The sequence below is a fragment of the Anguilla rostrata genome, chromosome 12, assembly GCF_018555375.3.
Source record: "Anguilla rostrata isolate EN2019 chromosome 12, ASM1855537v3, whole genome shotgun sequence".
NCBI classification, from domain to species: domain Eukaryota; kingdom Metazoa; phylum Chordata; class Actinopteri; order Anguilliformes; family Anguillidae; genus Anguilla; species Anguilla rostrata.
Window position 1 is genome coordinate 23,197,379 of NC_057944.1, and position 19,732 is coordinate 23,217,110.

Sequence of the window (19,732 nt, forward strand, 5' to 3'; positions counted from 1 at the left end):
TGAAAAATAATTTAAAAAATAAGTAAAAGGTAAAATAACTTTAATAAAACTTCCTATGAAAAACATCTACCAAACAAAGCCTGTACATATTCAGTGTCTACAAGAAGAATTCAAGGCTACCGGTGCGAAGTACAGCAGCATCACATAAGAACCCATTGAAATATACATTACAAGCAGACTCAGAGAGCCGAGGTTCATATATATATATATGTGTGTGTATATATATATCTATATACGTATATTGCACAAAATCAAATGCAGATGTTGGAAGAGCACCTTGTAAAAAAAACAAGTAGCTTTGAAACATTCAAAGTAAATGGTCCATAATGCTTTCTGGCTGGCAGTTCTTACCAGTGGGCTGCTTTTGAACCCACAGTACCACCCACATCTGCGGATATAAAAGACACTATTTAAAATCCACATATTCCTCATTTTAAAACATACATTCCCCTTTGAGCAGAAAACACAATAAAAGAAAGGTGACTGGTCTGGTTTCATTTTGGTCCTGGATCAAAGTTATTGGTATTATTTTCTTTTGCAAGTCCTTTGTACAATTACCACCAAAATTGTCTATGGTAACTATTTGCGTTTAGCAAACGGCATTAGACAAGTTACTATTTGAAACTGAGGACCGTGAGAGAATGGGAGAGTCATGTGACACGAAGCCTCAGATATTTACTCACTGTTCTGAAGCAGCGAGACCCGCCCAGACTCAAACCCCTGCCATGTGACCCTTGAACCCTTGGAATGAGATACCCTCTTCCTACGCATCACCAACATAGGGCAATTACTGTATGCATCCCCGAACTTGAAGAGGTACTTTCTGTTTTTTCCAGACAGTCTTTTCAGGTGAAATGATTTTCAAAAAAATCTTCGTTAAAAAGCAGAAGTGAATTACATGTTTAAAACACTCTTCTTTCTGTGAAATTCCGGGAACCCGACTCGAAGCATCTCCGCACAATGAGATTCCAGTGTTTAGCGGTCCAAATTGGCGGCGGTGGTCTGAACCCGGACCAAGGCTCAAGGCTCAAGGCTCTCTTTACAGTTCTGAAGTAGTCTGGCACATAGACATAAAAAACAAACAAAAAAAGAAAACCAAAACAAAAAAGACATTTAAAAAACCCCACAGTCTGAGGCACGTGTCTGAAATCTTCCCAAAGGAGCCATCGCTATGAACAGTTAAGAAATGCACTTTGCTCAGGCGTGTACATTTTGGCGTCGTTTAAGACTTGGGTAAAGGCGGCTTCGTGTCCGTTAACCGTGCTGGCCGTTAGCCTTTCAGATGGAGAGCATGGGACTGTCCCCTCAGACATTAGGGGAAAGATGCTTTCTATTTGTAGCTTGGAGGCCTGGCGACCTTTGACCTCAGCAACTCACCCCCCTTTTTTCTGTATTACATCTTCAAGGCTATACAGGATTAGAGCTGCTGTGCCTATGTCATTCAATCTACGTTTCCCTCTTACTCTAGCTGAAATAAAGCCTTAGACAGTCAGGGCATGGCTACAGTGTAAGGTGGAGGCAGGACCTCTTTCACCTTTCCCCCTTGGCTGTTCCACAACAACACAACACAGGGATATCGGGTCCTTTCAGCGTGCAAATTCCGCAACACGTGATTACCATCTACACAGATATGTTACAGAATGAAGGAAACCAAAATGAACAACAGACATTGTCCTGGTCAAGGTCCACGAGGAGGCAGAGTAGCTTAGAGTGCAGGGTTTTTTCTTTGTTTAGTTTTTTTGGGTGGGGGGTGTCACTGATAGGAAGCTCTGCCCCGCTCACGTGGTGCTCCGCATCCTCAGTTCCCTTCTTTAGTGCGCTGATTGGTCAGTGGTCTGCAGTCTGGCACTAGGACCGGTTGTCTTTGGCCACATTGTGTGCCATCCAGTTCACTTTGGTGGTCCAGCTCTCTCTGAGTGCCTCGTCGAACTTCTGGCGGAATTGTTTGAGCGCTTCCTCGTCAGTCTTCCCCAGGGCCAGCGAGTCCTGCAGTCAGCAAACGCCTGTTAGTACAGCGTCACTCTCTACGCTCTCTCCGTCTCGCTCTGTCTGTCTGAGTGCAGACTCAGTCATTCCTCCAGCTCTCACTGTTACCAGGTCTCCTGCTAATCTCCTTAGTCCAGCCTGAACACTCAGCTCCTGAACCTACACTCTACCCTTCCCTCCATCCTCCCAAACCTCTCTCTCCTACACCGAAACCTCTCTCTCCTACACCCAAACTCATTTCTCCTACACCCAACCTTCTTGCCCCTACACTCCAAACTTCTCCCTCCTACACCCAACTTTCACTCTAGTACACCCAAACCTTCTCTCTCCTACACACAAACCTTCTCTCCCTCCTACAACTCACCCTACTATCCATCCTCTGCTCCCTCTTCTCCCCCTCCCCCACCCTTCTGCGCCTCCCCGTACAACCATGTGAGGCTGCTCCTCACCTTTAGATACTGAATGTCTTTGACAGAGGTGAGCTCTGGCAGGCCAGCGGTCAGCATCAGGGCGAACAGGGTGATGAAGAGATTCCCGTTCCTCCGGAGGATCAGGTAGGCGTCCTCGCAGTACTGCCGAAAACTGGAACAGAGAGAGCAGGCGGTTACCTCACCCCGTCAGCCCAGCAGAGAAGCTGCATCACGGGGGGGCTGACGGCCCAAGGGACGGGTACTCACCTGCCAAATTTCTCCGTGTTCCCCGTCTTGCCCTGCTGGATGACGTGGATGAAGTCGTGGGTAAGGATGAAAGGAACCCTCTCCCTTTTGATTCCAAACTTGGACTTGAAGTTCCCCAGGATATGTCCAAAGTCAATGTGAAAGAGCTGAAAGACACATTCAGGCACATCAGAAAATTCTCAATCTCCTGAAATCCTCAGATTTGCCTCTCGTCCCCTCCTCTCGGGGCTGAACGGGGCGGGGTTGGAAGGGTCATGTGACAGGAGCTCACCTGCCCAGTGCTGCGGACCATGATGTTGTCGCTATGCCTGTCCCCGATGCCCAGCACGTAGGTGGCTACACAGTAGCCGGCACAGGACAGGGTGAACTCCTCAATGGCACGGTCCAGGGCATCTCTGCAATAGCACAGAACAAAGGCAGTCAAACTAGCGGCTATCAGCAGCTTTAACAACAGGTGCACAGTGCCGCTCTAACTCTACATACATACATCACTTCCAAAGTGAGTGGCATGGTAGAGTATAGCACAGGTCTATTCTTCCCTGCCAACTGCTCTGGTTGAAACATGTCTTCATTTTTGCAGTATTTTAGTTTCCCATCCCAAAATATACTCATGTACAGTACATTTCCCAGAAAAAGTATAACCATTTGCTGCATGTCACAAATATATGACGAATAAATAGTTTGGGCTTTCATTTAAAACAATATGAAAAGACAGGTCTGAAACGAGCTACTAGCGTACATGAAGAAACTGCAATGAGTAACCAGTTTGAACTTCAACTGCAGTTTTTTTGGCTTGGTGAGAATAAACTGATTCCCTGGATTTTAACATTTATTTTGTTTCGGAGATTACACAACATTACACAATATTGTTGCTCACATTTGTGTTATTCGTTTAGATTGAATTTGATCAATTCTAATTTTGCAAGCAGGTCAAAATTAATATTTAAAGTTTATTATAAAAACGTCCATTTGAATGGTACCATATTATCTAGCCTCTTGATCTTATCAGACAGCCCATTCACAGACCCAGAAAGATTCATCCTGGACTCTAAACAACCACAATCCTGCTCCATGGTTGTCATGGCACTGCATTATCCTGCATCCCATCACAGTGGGTTACGTCCTGTGCCCGTAACCATGGGATACCAAGGAGTCAGTCAGTGGGATGCCAGTCCAGCTGCACAATCGCATTCTCACTCCCACAGTCAAAGAGCGCTGCTAGCATTTTACCCAGAGTTCTTCTCCTTGAGCCAGTTGAGCAGGGCGTCTTTGTTGAAGGCAGCGGCCGCCGCCACGTTGCTGCTGGTCAGCTGGATATTGGCGATGGTCTCCGCAGCCGACACCACCTCGATCAGGCCGGACCGGTCTCCCGTCGCTAGGCATCCGTAAGGCACGATTCTGCACAGACACAGTATCCGCAGCAGCGTTAATGCTACAGACCTTCATCAGGATTCGCTGTTCTCATTATCCGTATCAGATGCCTTGGTCCATATGATGTTCAACAAAATAAAATTCATTTTTAAGCAAATATAAATACCATTTAAAAAAATGTAAATGGCATACCAAAGCAGCTGCAGCCAGATAAACGATGCAAGGCTTAAACCCTTTCTTTTGGTGCCCGTGAACGCATTAAAAAGATCATCCACTAGAGGGCCCTCCACTCCTCAGAATTTTCTAGGTGAATTTCCATGCGCTCATATTTTGTGAATTGGTAATGAAATCCAAACCTGCCTGTGGCAGCAATAAGCAGCAGGAAGATTGGATTAAATGTGTGAGTCATGAACACGTGGAGGACGTGTTGGAGGGAAAAACACTTTGACGAGCATGTGTGTTCCATTTATGCTGGAGGGATCACCTAATCCCACATTCTGGACACACATCACCAAACACGGAGAATTAGGGTCATTGCTAAAAAAAAAAGAGACGCAAAGACTAGAAGAGAGGGAGGGACAGGGAGAGAAAGCTCACCCTCCCCCTCCCACACTTCTCTTCCTCGACACCCCGGGTCCAACTTTAGGAGGACTGAGCCCCGTTTTGCAAAACAACGCTGCAGGGACTCCGCTGTCAAAACAGGCCGCATCTCATCTGGCCAGCTCCAGATGTGGAGGGCCAGTACAAAGGCAGCCGACTGTTTACAAACCGTGAGGCCTTTCTTGACACGGCGAACACTTCCTGCGACGGGTTGGAGGAGCCATCTCCCTTCCCCAACCCACCCCCCCCCACGCCACGGAGAAGGGGACAGGGGAGAGGAGAGCTGGTCCTCATTTCGGCGAAGGCACCCGAGGCCCCGTCACAGCTCATTGGACCTGGCAGAGATCAGCTGGCGTGATGTCAGGCCGCAGAGAGGTTTTGGGGGGGGGGGGGGGCTGTTGGCGGTTAGGGCGGCACGGGATACGTGTGGAGGAGGGGATGGATCCGATTAAGCGGACGCGGGAAGAATGTTCCGTGTGGTGTTCCGTGCTCGTGGAGAGCCGGCTGACTGCCTTGCTGGTGCAGGAGTGTGTGCGTGTGTGTGTGTGTGTGTGCGCGCGTGAGCGCAGGGTGGGGGGGTGGGGGGTCAGGGGTCGCGCTGACGGGGGCCTCAGTGGTGTGTCAGCTACGCCAGGCCCCCCTCCAACAGCTTCCCCTTCCCTGCAGGAGAGGATGAAAGCCCCAGAGCTGCGGCAGGAACAAACATCCCAGTTGGAGAGCCTCTCGCACAAGTCAGCCGGAGGGCACGTCCTGTGGACCACCGCTCTCTCTCTTTCTCTCTCCCTCCCTCTCTCTCCTTCTCTCTCCCGCTCTTTCACCGTCACTCACCATCTCTCACTGCCTCTCACCATATCCACTGTCCTTTCACAAACCCCTTTCTCTAAAAGTCGCTTTACTTGTCTTTTATTCACTGTCTTATCATTTCCTGTCTCTCCCTGCCCTCCCGTTGAACTCTGTGGCCCGTGGGCTGACAGGGCTGCTGACAGGCCTGCAGGCAGCTCTGGCCCGCTAAGCGCCTTCTTCCTTCCTGCCTTCGACAGAGCCGCTGCGCGCGGTCCAGCTGGCTGCGCAGGCAGACAGACGGACAGACAGACAGACAGCGGGGAGACGGGAGAAGAGCCAGCCGATGAAGGACAGCAGGAGACAGACAGATGTACAGCTGGGAGGATTGAGCAGGACAGAGGGCCTCTGAAACAGGGTGGGATTGTACGTGAGGTGCAGGCTTGAGATGTGTGGTGCGTGTGAGCTGTGTGTAAAGACAGGGTGGTACCGTACCTAAGGTCCAAGTTGGCCTCCTTCCAAAGCAGGTCCATCAAACCCAGGATCTGCAAAGTGAGCATATCCTGCCGCAGGTCTGGAGAGAGAGAGAGAGAGAGAGAGAGAGGACAGAAGAGTGGAGGTCATTTCATAATTGGTCCACAGGTATATATTCTGCAGTCATCCCTTTCATTCCCTCTATCCCTCCTCCCTCACTCACCATCTCCATTCTTGAAAATGATGCCTAGTGTGTCACCCCCCAGGAGCTTGTTGTTGTACACAATCCACAAAGGCTTCATCTTCGAATCCATGTATCTGCACTTCTCCACACTGCCACAAGGGGAGATAGAGAGAGGGAGAAAGAGAGCAGGAAATAGGCAAAGACAGGAAGAAGAGTACAGAGGAGGAAGAGGGGGCAAGAGAAATCCAGGTCAAGCTGCTGTTTTTGTAATATCTGCTGTCTTATTTGAACTGGTCCGGGGGTGAATTCAGGGTATTTATCCATTGAATAGGATGGGGGAAGTGAGAACCACTTGGCAAAGACACTGGATGTGGGTCATCCGTGGACCTCTACTGAACCCTCACTGTGCATCGCCTGAGCACAGCAGTCCCGAACACAGTGCACAGGGCACATAGTACACAACTGGATAACCAAGATAAGCCTCGAGCACGTTAGCACACAGCATGAACCATTCCCAAGCTGACTGCTCTAATCGGGGCTCCAGAGGGAGGACAGCTGTACTCCCTGAACACAGCGGCTGCACACACAGGCAGCGCAGTGCATTCTGGGAAACGAGCGGGGGCTCGGGGCTGTGGGGATGAGGCGTGATGGGGAGAGGAGCGGGCTCTGTTCCGAAGCACAGTGCATGCTGGGAAACGATTGAGGGCTCGGGACTGTGGGGACGTGGAACTACGTTCAGGAAAACACGCTCAGCAAAAAAATGACATGAAAATACTTCTAGCCAGCACTGGGAGCATTAAAAATGTCATCAGGGGGAAAAGAAATATCATATTGAAAAGACTTTCATCTCTATGCCCCCCCATAACCTCCGGTACCCCTCAAGACATTCCTGGGATATTACACAAAGCGTCTGAAGTCAGCGATTGGCAATGGCTCTATCCAACTATTATAATCCAGCTTTCATCATGTAGCATCACAGTCTTAAAACTGGAGGGAGTTCTGGAATGTAACCTAAGGCTTTCTATTCAGCAGTACAGACCTAGAGAGCTTCAGGTCTTATTTGGGCCGTGAAGTTTATTCTTTATTTGACGTTAATTTTACCAGGACAGTGCAGAGCCTCTCGGCTGTCCTGGGGTTAGCACAAAGTTTCACTGTTGTCCTTGGCAACAGTTAAATAATGACTGCACAACTCTGCTTTTATGGATTATACACTATGGAACCTGCAGTCTTACCGTCAGACTAATAACTGCTGCAGGCAGGGACACATACTTCTAGAACATGCTGACCTAGTACATTTATGGCATTCTTATGCCCCACCTATGGTACATATAAAAACCATATCCTCAGACCCACCAGCTACTTGAAACACTCAACCCTGCTCTAGCACCCACTATGGCTTTATGTGTTTAATACCTCTCTGTAAATTATGTATTAACAACGGAATGTGACCCTAATGACTTGGCGTCAGCTCTTTGCTGCCTAAACCTTTCTGTATACAATTATGCAAGTCCCTCTGGATAAGAGAATCCTCTAAACACAAAAATGCATGCAAGCATGTGCACTCATCTCTACACAAAGTCCATAGGAAATAACTCCATCACCTGCCATGAGAGGCATGTAATCTCAGGGGACATGTGTTTCCTGTGATTTCACAGGAAGCAAAGAACGCGCTGCACCGGCGACCCGACCCCTGACCCCCCCGCTTACTTGATCCCTGAGAGGATGATGCTGGGGTTGAGGGGGGAGTGGAGGTCGGACAGCGTCTCGGCGTAGCCAGTCTGCCGCAGGCAGGTCATCATGGCCTCTTTGGTCAGCATGGCCTCCTTGGTCTTGTTTCGGGCGTTTTTGATGGTGCCCAGCTTGATCAGCTCGTTCACGGCCTTCAACTTGCTTAGTGCCTCCACCTAAACGAAGTGTTAAAATGTACAGGTGAAACACTGCAGTGAGTAAGAAGAGCTCTGCCGCCCTGAAGGGAAACCAAAGGGCTGTGTGAAGGGACAGCGCTGGACAGGATGATGGTGGTGGGGGTGGTGGGGGGGGGTGGCTAAGGTGGGTCTGGAGGTTAGACAAAAGGTCAGCCTGCTGTCACTTAAATCTGTGGTCTATAAACATGTTTGTAAAATATAGGTGCCATAGCTTTGTCGCCACTTGCCTCCAGATACCCATAGCAAACACATTCAGAATGAGATCATAGCAACACTAGGCTGAGTAGGCAAGAGTACTGAATTAGGGCAGTGAACAGGTACGAGTCCTGAATAAAGGCAGTGGTGAGGTGACTATGACTGCACAGTAGAGGCCGGCCCTACCTGTTTCTTAAGGACCTCAATGTGAGGGATGCTGCCGCGACAGTAGGCCTCCAGGATCAGGGCAAACTGCACGGAGACGGCGGGCATGTGGATCTCTGACCTGCAGGGCACAGAGGACAGCCACCGTCAGGGACGAGCATCAGGGAGGAGCAGCAACAACAAACAGAGCGCCCCTCTCACGGAGGTGCCCTGCGGGTCCCTCTTAACACATCCGCCTGACCTGTGACGGGCTGGGTGACCCCCCCCATCCCCCCTCTCCCAGGGCACAGTGGGAACACAGGCAGGCAGCAGGGGGGGGCTGGGTGTTTGTGTGTTCTACAAACCCCACTGGTGTAGTCTTACATAATAAAAGGACCCCCCTTGTACACAAACGCACACACGCACGCAGATGCACGCGCACACACACACACACACACACACACACGCACGCGCACACCCTGCACACACCTCAGATGCCAGAACAGGAAGTGTCCGATCTTGCGGTTGGCCTGGGCCCGCTCCAGCAGGAAGCGGGTCAGGGCGCAGTCGTAGTAGGGCTCGTAGCGCAGGACCTGGACCAGCTGCAGGAGGTACTGGGACAGCTCCTCATCGCTGTCCGAAAGCAGAGAAGAAGAGGCACTCTCACACAGGGGCCAGATGTGGGCCTGCATCACAGCGTCTGTACGAGCAGCTGTAACCGAGCGCTTTACAAAACCTGCTCCGCAATTCCTCATCACCACTCATTCAAGTCATTAAAGCTAACTGTCTCCCTGGCGGATGCTGCAGAAGCTGACTGAACACAGAGCCAGATAAAATCTGAATGGGACGTGTACACGATGTGCACGATGTACACAAGCACTGCAGCCTTCTGCCTCTACAGCAGCAAGCTCACAGACACTTTCATCCAAAACAACCTTTATCCAAAACAACAAAGTGCATACTGAAGGTCATTGGAATAGCTACACAACACTGGTTCTGATAAGAGACTATTCCCAATAAGTATCAGTTACCCACCACCGTGAACATCAAGTCCAGTTCAGGCAGTCAGTATAGGCTAAGTCAGTGAAGTTATGGCAAATCAGACTACAAGAGAGGCATGATTGAGAGAGATATGATAAAGGGCTACAGGAGCTCTCCGGTGTCGGCGACGCGGGCGCCCGGTCGCGGCTGAGGGAAGAGCGTGCGGGTCAGGGCGGGGCGGAGTTCTTACCTCATGTGCCTCAGGCAGGCGACGGCGTACTCCCGCACGTACTGGTCGGGGTAGTTGAAGTCCAGCAGCTCCAGGGCGTCCCGAGGGCTGAGCTTGGGCCAGATCTGCAGCAGGGCCTGCAGCTGCCAGAGGGAAAGAGAGCCAGGCCCAGGGCCGTGAGCCTCAGAACCGGAACCATCGCGGCACATCAGCGCAGTACAGCACAGCCCCAGTTCTCACATCCGTTTGGCTCCACCATTACTGCTGCCTGATATTAATAGAAGTGGAATGAACTTCTATTATAGCATTTAATTCAAGGGATTAGAGTTCAATTGAAAATGTAGAGAGCGTTTCTTTTTCGCCATTCTGAATCAAGACGCGGTTTTAACCGGGTTAACAGCCATAGGAAATTCCTCTGCAATTGCCTGCGAAGCTGGCGTGACAGCTTACAGCTGGATGTATAAGCCTTCCATTAGCAAACAACACGGGATTTCCATCAGGCTGTTCGGCTTTGAACTGCAGTCGGCCTAATAACATGCCTTTATTGTTCTCTAATCACACTTAATCTCGCTCCGAGCCGGTTTGCTGCTCATTGTCGCAGTTCTGTCCGCAGAAAGCCGCGGCACGCTGGCAGGCAGAAGCAATTCCCCGTTCTGTGAGGAAGTCTGTGCACTTCCCCCCCCCCCCTCCCCGGGCAGGTAGCCCCCGCACGGCGCTCGTCTGAATTACGCCCCGATACCCGACACCGGCCTGGTAACGGAGAGCCGGCCCTAATGAGCTCTAACTGCCTTCATTAGCCCAGTTACTGTAATCCAGCTCCAGATCAGAAAAACATGCCCTTCATTCTCCAGCTGCTTCTGAACAATGCCTGAACTATTGGCCTCTCTCGGCCTAATGGCTTAATTAAAAATAACATACTTCACAAAGCACCTTTAGCAGGAACAAAGTTTAAATCAATATGTCATTATAGTGCAGTGCTCTACATGGTAATGACATTAACCGCAGAGGGGGGAAGAGCAGGGATAAATTGAATAGGTGCCTGTACGTCCAGGCCTCAGGACATGTTATTCTCAGGGGAGGGAGCGGGGGCAGCAGGCATTTCAGGGTGGGCGGGCCCCAGTTATGCCCACACCACAGGCCCCGCCCCTCCGCTGTCTGACTGAGGCAGGAGCCAGGCGAGCCGAACAAAATCACACATTTCTCGATCCTCTCACGAGGCTTCCTGCCAGAGGAACGGGCTGGTCTCACACTCATTTCCCTCCCGGTGTTAGAGCGCACTGGGCTCCCGCTGAAGGTTGCCCTGACAACGGCTCTGCGGCCAGGGTCGGTAAGCGGTTGGGGGGTGCTGTGCGTACCGCAGACACTCGGTGCCATTTGACTAGCAGGTTGCGGTTCCTGGATTTATCGCCGATAGCCCTGGAAACGTAATGGGCTCATCCAGAACCCATTAGAATCTGATGACTAGCAGTGGACTTTCTTTGATGAGAAACAGACCGAAACGTTCTTTCCACACGCTAAACCCTGGCTTGCAATACTGACGGACGTCACAGGGAGACAGAGAGACTGAAAGAGGGAGGGAAGGAGGGAGGAAGAAGAGGCGTGGAGATAATGAGATAAGGCTAGACAGAGATAAAAGCGAGATAGGCCTCTGAGAGTGATAAAGAAAGGAATGGAGAGGAGGAGCAGGCTCAGGAAAGCGGGAGGAGATAAAGAAGGGGGAGGGGGCCTTGTTGAGTTGCGCTGCGTTGTGTGTGGGGCAAGAGCATTGAGATCAGGGTGGGTATGTGGCAGTCCCAGTGCAGAGGTCAGGAGGTCAGCCTCAGCAGTGCGCAACACACACACACACACACACACACGCACACACGCTGCATGGGCAGGCTGTGAGATATCCAATGCGCATTCCTGTGAAATCTAATTTGACCGAGGAATAAGGCTCACAGTGCACCTCAGAGGCAGCAGAAGTAGTACTCGGAGCGGTACTTGGAATGGTACTTTCATCCTGCGCTCGGCCATTCTGGCTCTAATGTCCAGCTGAAACCCCAAACGGCTCATTTCAAATACTGAAAATAGTAGCATTTCTGGAGGAGTGAAATGGGCCGATTGAAAACTCGGCAAAGGAAACGGCTCCCTCTGCACGGTCACATTTATCGTTTGTGCTTAGTGATAGCTGACAGGATGGGTGTGACTGCCAAACAGCTGTTGTCTCAGCTAGAACACCGGTGAAAACAGAACGGACGATTATCCTGGTTACGAAAGGTTAATTACAGGTTACTATGATCTTTGGGAATGGGAGGAACTCCAAATGCCTGGTATATTCATCTAATCGATTTCACACACAACTGCCCAGGTACATTCTGACATTGTGAGGTGATTTGTCAGTCTGACGTGAGCTACCTGTGCCATATCCTCGTGTTTGCTCCATTTCACGGACAGCAGCAGTTTGGGAAGGGATTGGGGAAAGTTCTCCCGGCAGTCGTAGCGTAGTGTCCAGATGAGGTCCTTCTCGTTCTCGCACAGCTGGGACAGAGGGTCTCTCTCCATGATCTCCTTCAGCTCTATGTGAAACTTCTTACCCCCGCGGCCCTGCACACAAACCATTACAAGGGATCATCACCAGGTGGCGACATTGTGTAAGAATTCGCAAACCAGTTGAAAAGGCAAGTCCCAGCATGTCCTCAGAGTCACATAAGATTATATAACCTGTCAAATTTCTGCAGTCTGCACAAGGAAGAGCACATGCATGTAAATTTAATAAAAACACACCATGCCAATTTAAGTTAAAATTAACTGAATGCCTTTTGGCAATAACTATCCTCTCACCCAAAGCCTTGCAGGAACTGTTGAGACAAGCGAACTAAGACAAACACTCACCACCATAGGCAAGGAGTCGCTGCCACGGGCAATCTCCGCGGCTTTTTCCAAAATCTGTGTGGGCGTAATTAAAGAAAAATCAGCCTAAACACATCTCAGTTCAAACACGAGTATAAGGAACACAGTTTTCTGAACTGCAGTGAGAAAAAGATCTACTGTTACTGCAACAAGAGCAGCCCTCCAAAAACAACAGCAGGAGATTCATGTTGCTCTCACCTGGGAGCAAAGGTCAGGACCGTTAAGCAATTAGACACTCCAGCTTTTCAGAGTAGCAGTACATTTTCAGTACATACTCCAACATAGGAATGCAAACGCCAACGTAGATTGGGGACAAACGTAGGCTCTATGCTTGCATACAATACGTGCATTTATTGGCTTCTTTTCGTCCAGTTTGAGGTTATATACTGCTTAATCCACAAGGTGGCAGCCATTGCTCAAAGCAGTTGGATATGATTACTTCTGTATTTACGTTCAGCGCCTCAAATGGAAACGCGTGGAATTGCACCCGTTTGCATAGTGTTAAAAAATTTGGACTACACACTTTGCTACAAATGAATGTGAGAAACGCCCCTTTCGGTGCTTTGCATCTTTGTACAGTGCAACAAATGTGTGTAGTCAAGCAGTACTCTGCAAAAGCTGTGTGTAGTCAGACAGTAACAGTGTAAATGCTGTGTGTGGTTGAACAGTAAGAAGTGGACGGTGGGCTCACCTTATCGAAGGGAGGGAAAACGACAGGGGAGGAGGAGTATTCAGGCAACTGGATGTGCAAAGCAGTAGCGTTCTCAGTGTATGGGTTGGTCTGTATGGTGCCAATGGGATTCAACATCTCTTCAAGTTCATCTGAAGGACAAAAACACATGATCTGAATCACAGAAACCAAATTTACAATGATGACTAATGAAAAAACACAGGAGTGTTTAAACAGTGATGGATATGCAGTGGTGTGGGGGTCATTTTCCTGCCATGGTTTGGGTGCACTCATAATCTTAGGTTGAGTCAGTTGCTACCTAATGGTGTAATCATCTCCACTGAAGTGATTGTGGAACATTCTGGAATGAAGACATCAGCATTCCAGACATTAGAAGACTGCATGTCACCATGCATACAGGCCAAACTGGACACATACAGTGCAACACCCTACTAAGCAACTGTACACTGGTGTTCTCAGTGTTTTGTTCACTAACTGCATATCAGTCTCAGACCTGTAAGCTTCCTCTGCATGTTGCTGTGAGGGGTGTGAGTGAGTGTAAGAGAGCTTTTAAGTGTAGTATGAGCTTCAGCGACCATATGCGTGTGTGTGTGAGCACATGTGTGTTCCTACCAGGAAAAGAAGACCAGCTGTGCAGAATGATGTCTCCAGTCTTTAGCTGTCCTTTGTAGTCAAACACCATGGTGTTGACCCAGGCAATGGGATAGTGCTGCCAAGCAAAGAGAAACAGACACATGCAGCATGGTCAAGTATAACACAAACCACATTCCTCCAAATGTCCTCCATGATACTGGACCTTGTCCGAACCCAAGAACTCCCGTACGTCACCAGACTGTACAGAACTGCATAAGGCGAGCTGGACTCTGCTCTGAAGAGAGCAGAAGCATCAGGCGCTCAGAGGACGACGCACGATGGACGCGATCGGACGAAACGCGGGGCGCGGGATGGAGCCGGCCTGCTGCGGCGCATGCGGGCGAGGGGTGTGGGGGGTGAGGGGCGTGCGGGGCGAGGGGCGCGGGGGGTGTGCGGGGCGCCGTGTCGAGCACGGCGTGAGACGGGATTAAACCGTGGCTTTCGCCCCGCAGGAGCCCGCGCCCCCGGGCCCGGGCGGAGGGGGGGCCCTGGGGGCTTCAGTAAGGGATCCGTACGGGCTGAGAGTCAGGGACGCTGCACAGCTGCAATGTGAGCAGGGCAAGCGCAGCATAAAAAAAGGAAGAGAATACTCGCATAGCCTCACGTGGACCTAACGAAAACCGCAATGAGAGAAAAAGTGCTGATGCCAGTTAACAGAGCGCGAGTATTCAATGTCTTCTGCCTGAAGGGTATCCACAGGGGTGGGGCAGGGGTGGAGCTGCACTGTAAAAGTGGATACAAATGTGGCTCTGGAAGTATCAGCCTGAGCTGGGCCATGAGACAAGTGAGGGTAAGAGCCAAAAATCCCTGCGTACTACGGAAACCCCAGAGGCTCCTACCACTTTTCCGGCCTTGCGGATGGTCTGGTACTTGTGGATGTGGGCGTTCTTGGTGGACTTCTGCTTCTTGACCTTGTCCATGACGGCGTACACGACGAAGCAGAGGCGGGCCATGCGGGGCAGGTCGCTGACGGCGATGTCGAAGTCCAGCGTGCGGTTCCACACGTGCTCGCTCCGCCCGCTGCTCTCGCTGCTCACCGCCGGCTTGCACAGAAGCTCCGTGCCGTGGAAGAGCCCCGCCCGCACGTGCACCTGGAATGGGGGGGGGGAGGCAAGAGAAATCCAGGTCAAGCTGCTGTTTTTGTTTTTGTAATGCTTGTTGTATTACTGAGAGTGATTGCAGTGTAATATAAGGTAATATTTAGAGAGAACAGTGAGTGAGCAGTGTATTCTGTGTCCCGTGTACCGTAGACATACGAATGAATGACAGACAGGGGGAAATAAGCCTCGCAACGACCCAGGTATTACATAATCCCCCCAGTCACTTGTTCCAAACTTCTCCATTCTGCCAGGAGAACGCACTGATGGAGTGTGTAATAAAGGGTGCAGAGAATTAGGGCTGCAGTAAAACAGCGGCACAGATTAACAGAGCTGCAGTGAAAGAACAAAGTGCAACAAAACCAGCGTTACAGGACTAGTGAGAGTAACAGTAGAGCAGTATAACAGGCCTACAGTGTAACAGTAGGGCAGTACAACAGGCCTACAGTGTAAAAGTAGAGCAGTATAACAGAGCCACAGTGTAAAAGTAGAGCAGTCTAACAGGCCTACAGTGTAACAGTAGGGCAGTACAACAGGCCTACAGTGTAAAAGTAGAGCAGTCTAACAGGCCTACAGTGTAACAGTAGGGCAGTACAATAGGGCAACAGTGTAACAGTAGGGCAGTACAACAGGAATAGAGTAACAGTAGATCAGTCTAACAGGCCTATAGTGACAGTGTAAAAGCAGAGCAGTCTAATGGGGCTACAGTGACAGGGCTGCAGTGTTATAGAGGGATGTTCTGAAAGAGTTCTCATGTCTCTCACCTTGGCAGTCTCCTCTGCATTGACTTTGCACCCTTTGACCAAAACGATCTTAAACAGTGCATGGACATCCCAAACACAAGTCTGCACTTGCTGGAGAAAAAAGGAGAGGGGAAAAAGTTGAATGAAAAAAAAGCTTAAAAAGTCCTTCAGCAAGGCCAAATTCCCAGCGAATGTCAAGCGGATCAAATGAATGGTGAGGCAGGTCAATGTAGAAAAGGTCAGTGCTTACAGGGGGGAATAAACACACACACACACACAATCACATGACTCCCCCTAGCACTGCTGCCGACAATCAAACCCACAACATGAATCAGACGCTCAGTTCCTGGAACTTTTGAGACGCACATTTCCTCGATTCGCTGATGTGTGTGACGGCGGAGTCATGTGGCGCCTGCCACTGCAGGCAGGGGGGCCATCTCCCCAGCGGGCTCATTAACATTCCATTCTGGCCAGCGAAGCCGGTTGCCACACACACGACGCGACTGGGTGAGCGGTCACTCAAACAAAGAGCCAGTCGCTGCTACAGAGCTAGAAATACTAGTTTGGTGGCAACTTTCAATTTGATAGCAGTTGCACCGCTACATTGCGGCACTGCCTCGACAATCTAACAGGACACAGATAGGATCTTCTACTTCTATCACAGCATCCTCTATCTCAGATAAGCACATTCAAGTAGAGAGGACAGGCCATTAAGGCCCACGTGTAGGCCTGCCACTTAGGCACTGTTTGTCCTCTTTGTGTGTGTTTTACCTTCATTCACATGGGGGGAGCAGAGAGAGTTACAGATAGAGGTGGGACCCCAGGGCAAAGAGCCATAAAGGGGAAGCTAATGTCTGACCCCACAGGGGGATTCACATGGGATTCCTGGGCTGATAGAAGGCTGCCCTACGCACTGTGCTACACAGTCTTTTAAGGAAAAATATGGCACTTGTGCACCGAACCATAATGGAAATTTTGTCATTATTGATAATGATAAACTTAATTTATGATGCACATCTCATACTTTTAAACAGAAAATACAAAATCTGAACTAAGATGAATGATAGCAGTAAATGCAGTAATGGAAATCTTAGAAATGTTATAATGACATAAGCCTTAATTATCGATTGCCGACATGATCACATAGAATTAAATATGGATCTGGACAAATATGCAGGTCAGGACCCAGCACAGATTGCTCTAGTAAGTAGTTCAGCGCTGCGCTGTGTCTGGATGGTAAGGGAGACATGTGATGAGGCTGGGGGTGGGGGTGAGGGGGGGGGGGGGGCATTGCTGGTCTGATTACTGTCCCTCTGAGCATCGCCTAGAAGATGAAACAGTCAGGATGAGAGGCACCATTAATGAGGGCGGTGTTATTTACACACTTATGGCCCTGCTGGGAAACACATCCCAGCAAATCATTTACCTCCAATTAAAAATCCTACTGACCTTTCAACTGAGAGAAAAGAGGCATAAATACATCAAAGAGTAGAAAAGCTCTTTCCATTTTTCTCCCTGTTAAAACAACAGCTGCATTTCTCATCGAAGGAGAATATGGGGGAGACAATAGAATTCTTGATATAGATGGCTGTGGTCACTGATAATGCTAATGGTGGTGAACATAATCTTTTATCGGTGACCATGAATGGACAATCAATGCCGTTGAAAGGAAAAAATACAGACGCTGAGAACACCGAGACACCAGACACAATGGAACAAAGAGACACCAGACACAATGGAACACTGAGACAACAGACACAGTGGAACACTGAGACAACAGACACAGTGGAACACTGAGACAACAGACACAATGGAACACTGAGACACCAGACACAGTGGAACACTGAGACACCAGACACAGTGGAACACTGAGACACCAGACACAGTGGAACACTGAGACACCAGACACAGTGGAACACTGAGACACCAGACACAATGGAACACTGAGACACCAGACACAGTGGAATGCTGAGACACCAGACACAGTGGAATGCTGAGACACCAGACACAGTGGAACAAAGAGACACCAGACACAATGGAACACAGAGACACCAGACACAGTGGAACACTCAGACACCAGACACAGTGGAACACTGAGACACCAGACACAGTGGAACACTGAGACACCAGACACAGTGGAACACTGAGACACCAGACACAGTGGAACAAAGAGACACCAGACACAATGGAACACAGAGACACCAGACACAGTGGAACACTCAGACACCAGACACAATGGAACACTGAGACACCAGACACAGTGGAACACTGAGACACCAGACACAGTGGAACACTGAGACACCAGACACAATAGAACACTGAGACACCAGACACAGTGGAACACTGAGACACCAGACACAGTGGAACACTGAGACACCAGACACAGTGGAACACTGAGACACCAGACACAATGGAACACAGAGACACCAGACATAGTGGAACAGTGGGACACCAGACACAATGGAACACTGAAACACTACATGCAGTGGAACACTGACAGACCAGACAGTAGAACACTGAGACACCAGACACAGTGGAACACAGGGACACAAGACATAATGGAACATTGACACCAGACACAAAAGAACACTGAGACAGCAGACACAAAGGAACACTCAGAAACCAGGCATAAAAGAATACCGAGACACCAGACAGTGGAACTCTGTGACACGGCCAGAACAGACACACTCGAACAGTGCGATATCAGACACGCCAAACACTCACAGAGGGTCCTCTCCTCTTGGGAGGCAGGGGCAACGGAGCGTTGGAGGTCTTGCGGTTGACCACAGCTCCAATGGCCGAGATCTCCTTCTTGAACAGTTCCTGAACCGTGCTGCTGTGCACCAGGGTGAGATGTGGACTCTCCTTCGCAATCACACAGGACTTTATGTACTGGGGAACATGGACGGAAGGACAGACAGTGAGGATAACTGACACAGACACAGACAGGAGGGCACTGACGACAGCCTGGCTCAGCCTACCACACACATTACCTGAGGGTTCTAAAGCCTGGTGACATTCTCCTGAAAGAAGTGAAGCATGGAAGCAAAAATATTCCAACGTCATGGATGCCAGCAGCTTGACCTTGCAAGGTCAGAGACTGCTTCTTAGCAAAGGTCAGGCTTCCATTTAAGACTTTTCTTGAAAGCGATATAGATGAGAGTCACTGCATGGTACACCGGCCAGGGGGTGCGCTTGAGTGAGCATACCACTCGCTAATAATTAATGCGAGGAGGTGGGGGGGGAGTGGCCATTAATGGGGTCAGCTGACGCTCTCAGGAAGAGAGGACGATATGCCTCGTGAGCAGGTATTCTACAAGTACACTTCTATTAAAAAACAGGATTAAACCCCAGAATTTACCTCAGCTGACCTTCAACTTGACTTTGCATTAATGTCATGACTTTGCACTGACTTTTCAAACTGCAGAAAAGGTTACCCTGAGGATCCATTTACCATCAATATTCTAAAGGCTCAGTGCTGAGGGTGCAAGTATGCTCATTAAGGCTTTAACAAAATTAGGCTGCTGGCTGCACTGTCCAGGACTCTCCTTTAGTGGTAGGGGGTGGGAGAGGCAGGCACAGAAAACACGGTGAATTCAGCCTATTCCCATCTTTTAATATGCATGCCACACTACATGAATAACCCAACACCCCCCCCCCCCGTCAAAGAAAAGGTGCAGGGACATGCATTTCCTCAAAATATTCCTTTAATATGATAAATGACACACTGCAGACTGAACCCTTCCTGCAGGGTAACAATATGGCCAAATGTGTGTCACCCCACATGCCTCCCAGCTGCACTGAATACTGCCATGGACTGGATTTAATATTGAGAGTGTGGCACGTGCATCGCTGTGGCACAAACAAGCACTTAAGCAGAAGGTTCGTCTTCCTCAATTTCTTAAAAAGGTCGATCACAAACAAAGCCTTTGTTCAATCAAGAGTGTTCCTTTCAAGTGGCTATGAATCACTGAGCTCTGTCCTGCTACGTCAGCAATCTGGTGGCTACAAATATCTGCTAGGACAGTTTATGAGCATAGCTGACTCATTCTTAATACTAAAACTACACAATCAGCTTTATTTTCATTCTTACACAAAGAGCTAATTTTGCCAGAGCCTGGGCCTACAAGAGC

General features: G+C 49.6%; 1 protein-coding gene across 2 annotated transcripts in view; it reads right to left on the reverse strand.

Annotated features, from left to right (window-relative positions):
- Positions 1-23: 23 nt before the first annotated feature.
- pik3cb (phosphatidylinositol-4,5-bisphosphate 3-kinase, catalytic subunit beta) overlaps positions 24-19,732 on the reverse strand; it is a 58,257-nt gene continuing 38,548 nt past the window's right edge. For both annotated transcript variants that reach the window (XM_064303721.1, XM_064303719.1), the window contains exons 7-24: positions 18,324-18,491; positions 15,621-15,710; positions 14,599-14,850; positions 13,739-13,835; positions 13,127-13,257; positions 12,418-12,471; positions 11,941-12,129; positions 9,568-9,689; positions 8,826-8,969; positions 8,379-8,478; positions 7,780-7,976; positions 6,112-6,221; positions 5,910-5,988; positions 3,894-4,061; positions 2,935-3,058; positions 2,664-2,809; positions 2,436-2,568; positions 24-1,986 (exon numbers count right to left, since the gene is read on the reverse strand). In XM_064303721.1, coding sequence (XP_064159791.1) covers positions 1,849-1,986; positions 2,436-2,568; positions 2,664-2,809; positions 2,935-3,058; positions 3,894-4,061; positions 5,910-5,988; positions 6,112-6,221; positions 7,780-7,976; positions 8,379-8,478; positions 8,826-8,969; positions 9,568-9,689; positions 11,941-12,129; positions 12,418-12,471; positions 13,127-13,257; positions 13,739-13,835; positions 14,599-14,850; positions 15,621-15,710; positions 18,324-18,491 — 2,442 coding nt within the window. In that variant the 3' untranslated portion in view covers positions 24-1,848. The remainder of the gene's footprint in view (positions 1,987-2,435; positions 2,569-2,663; positions 2,810-2,934; positions 3,059-3,893; positions 4,062-5,909; positions 5,989-6,111; positions 6,222-7,779; positions 7,977-8,378; positions 8,479-8,825; positions 8,970-9,567; positions 9,690-11,940; positions 12,130-12,417; positions 12,472-13,126; positions 13,258-13,738; positions 13,836-14,598; positions 14,851-15,620; positions 15,711-18,323; positions 18,492-19,732) is intronic.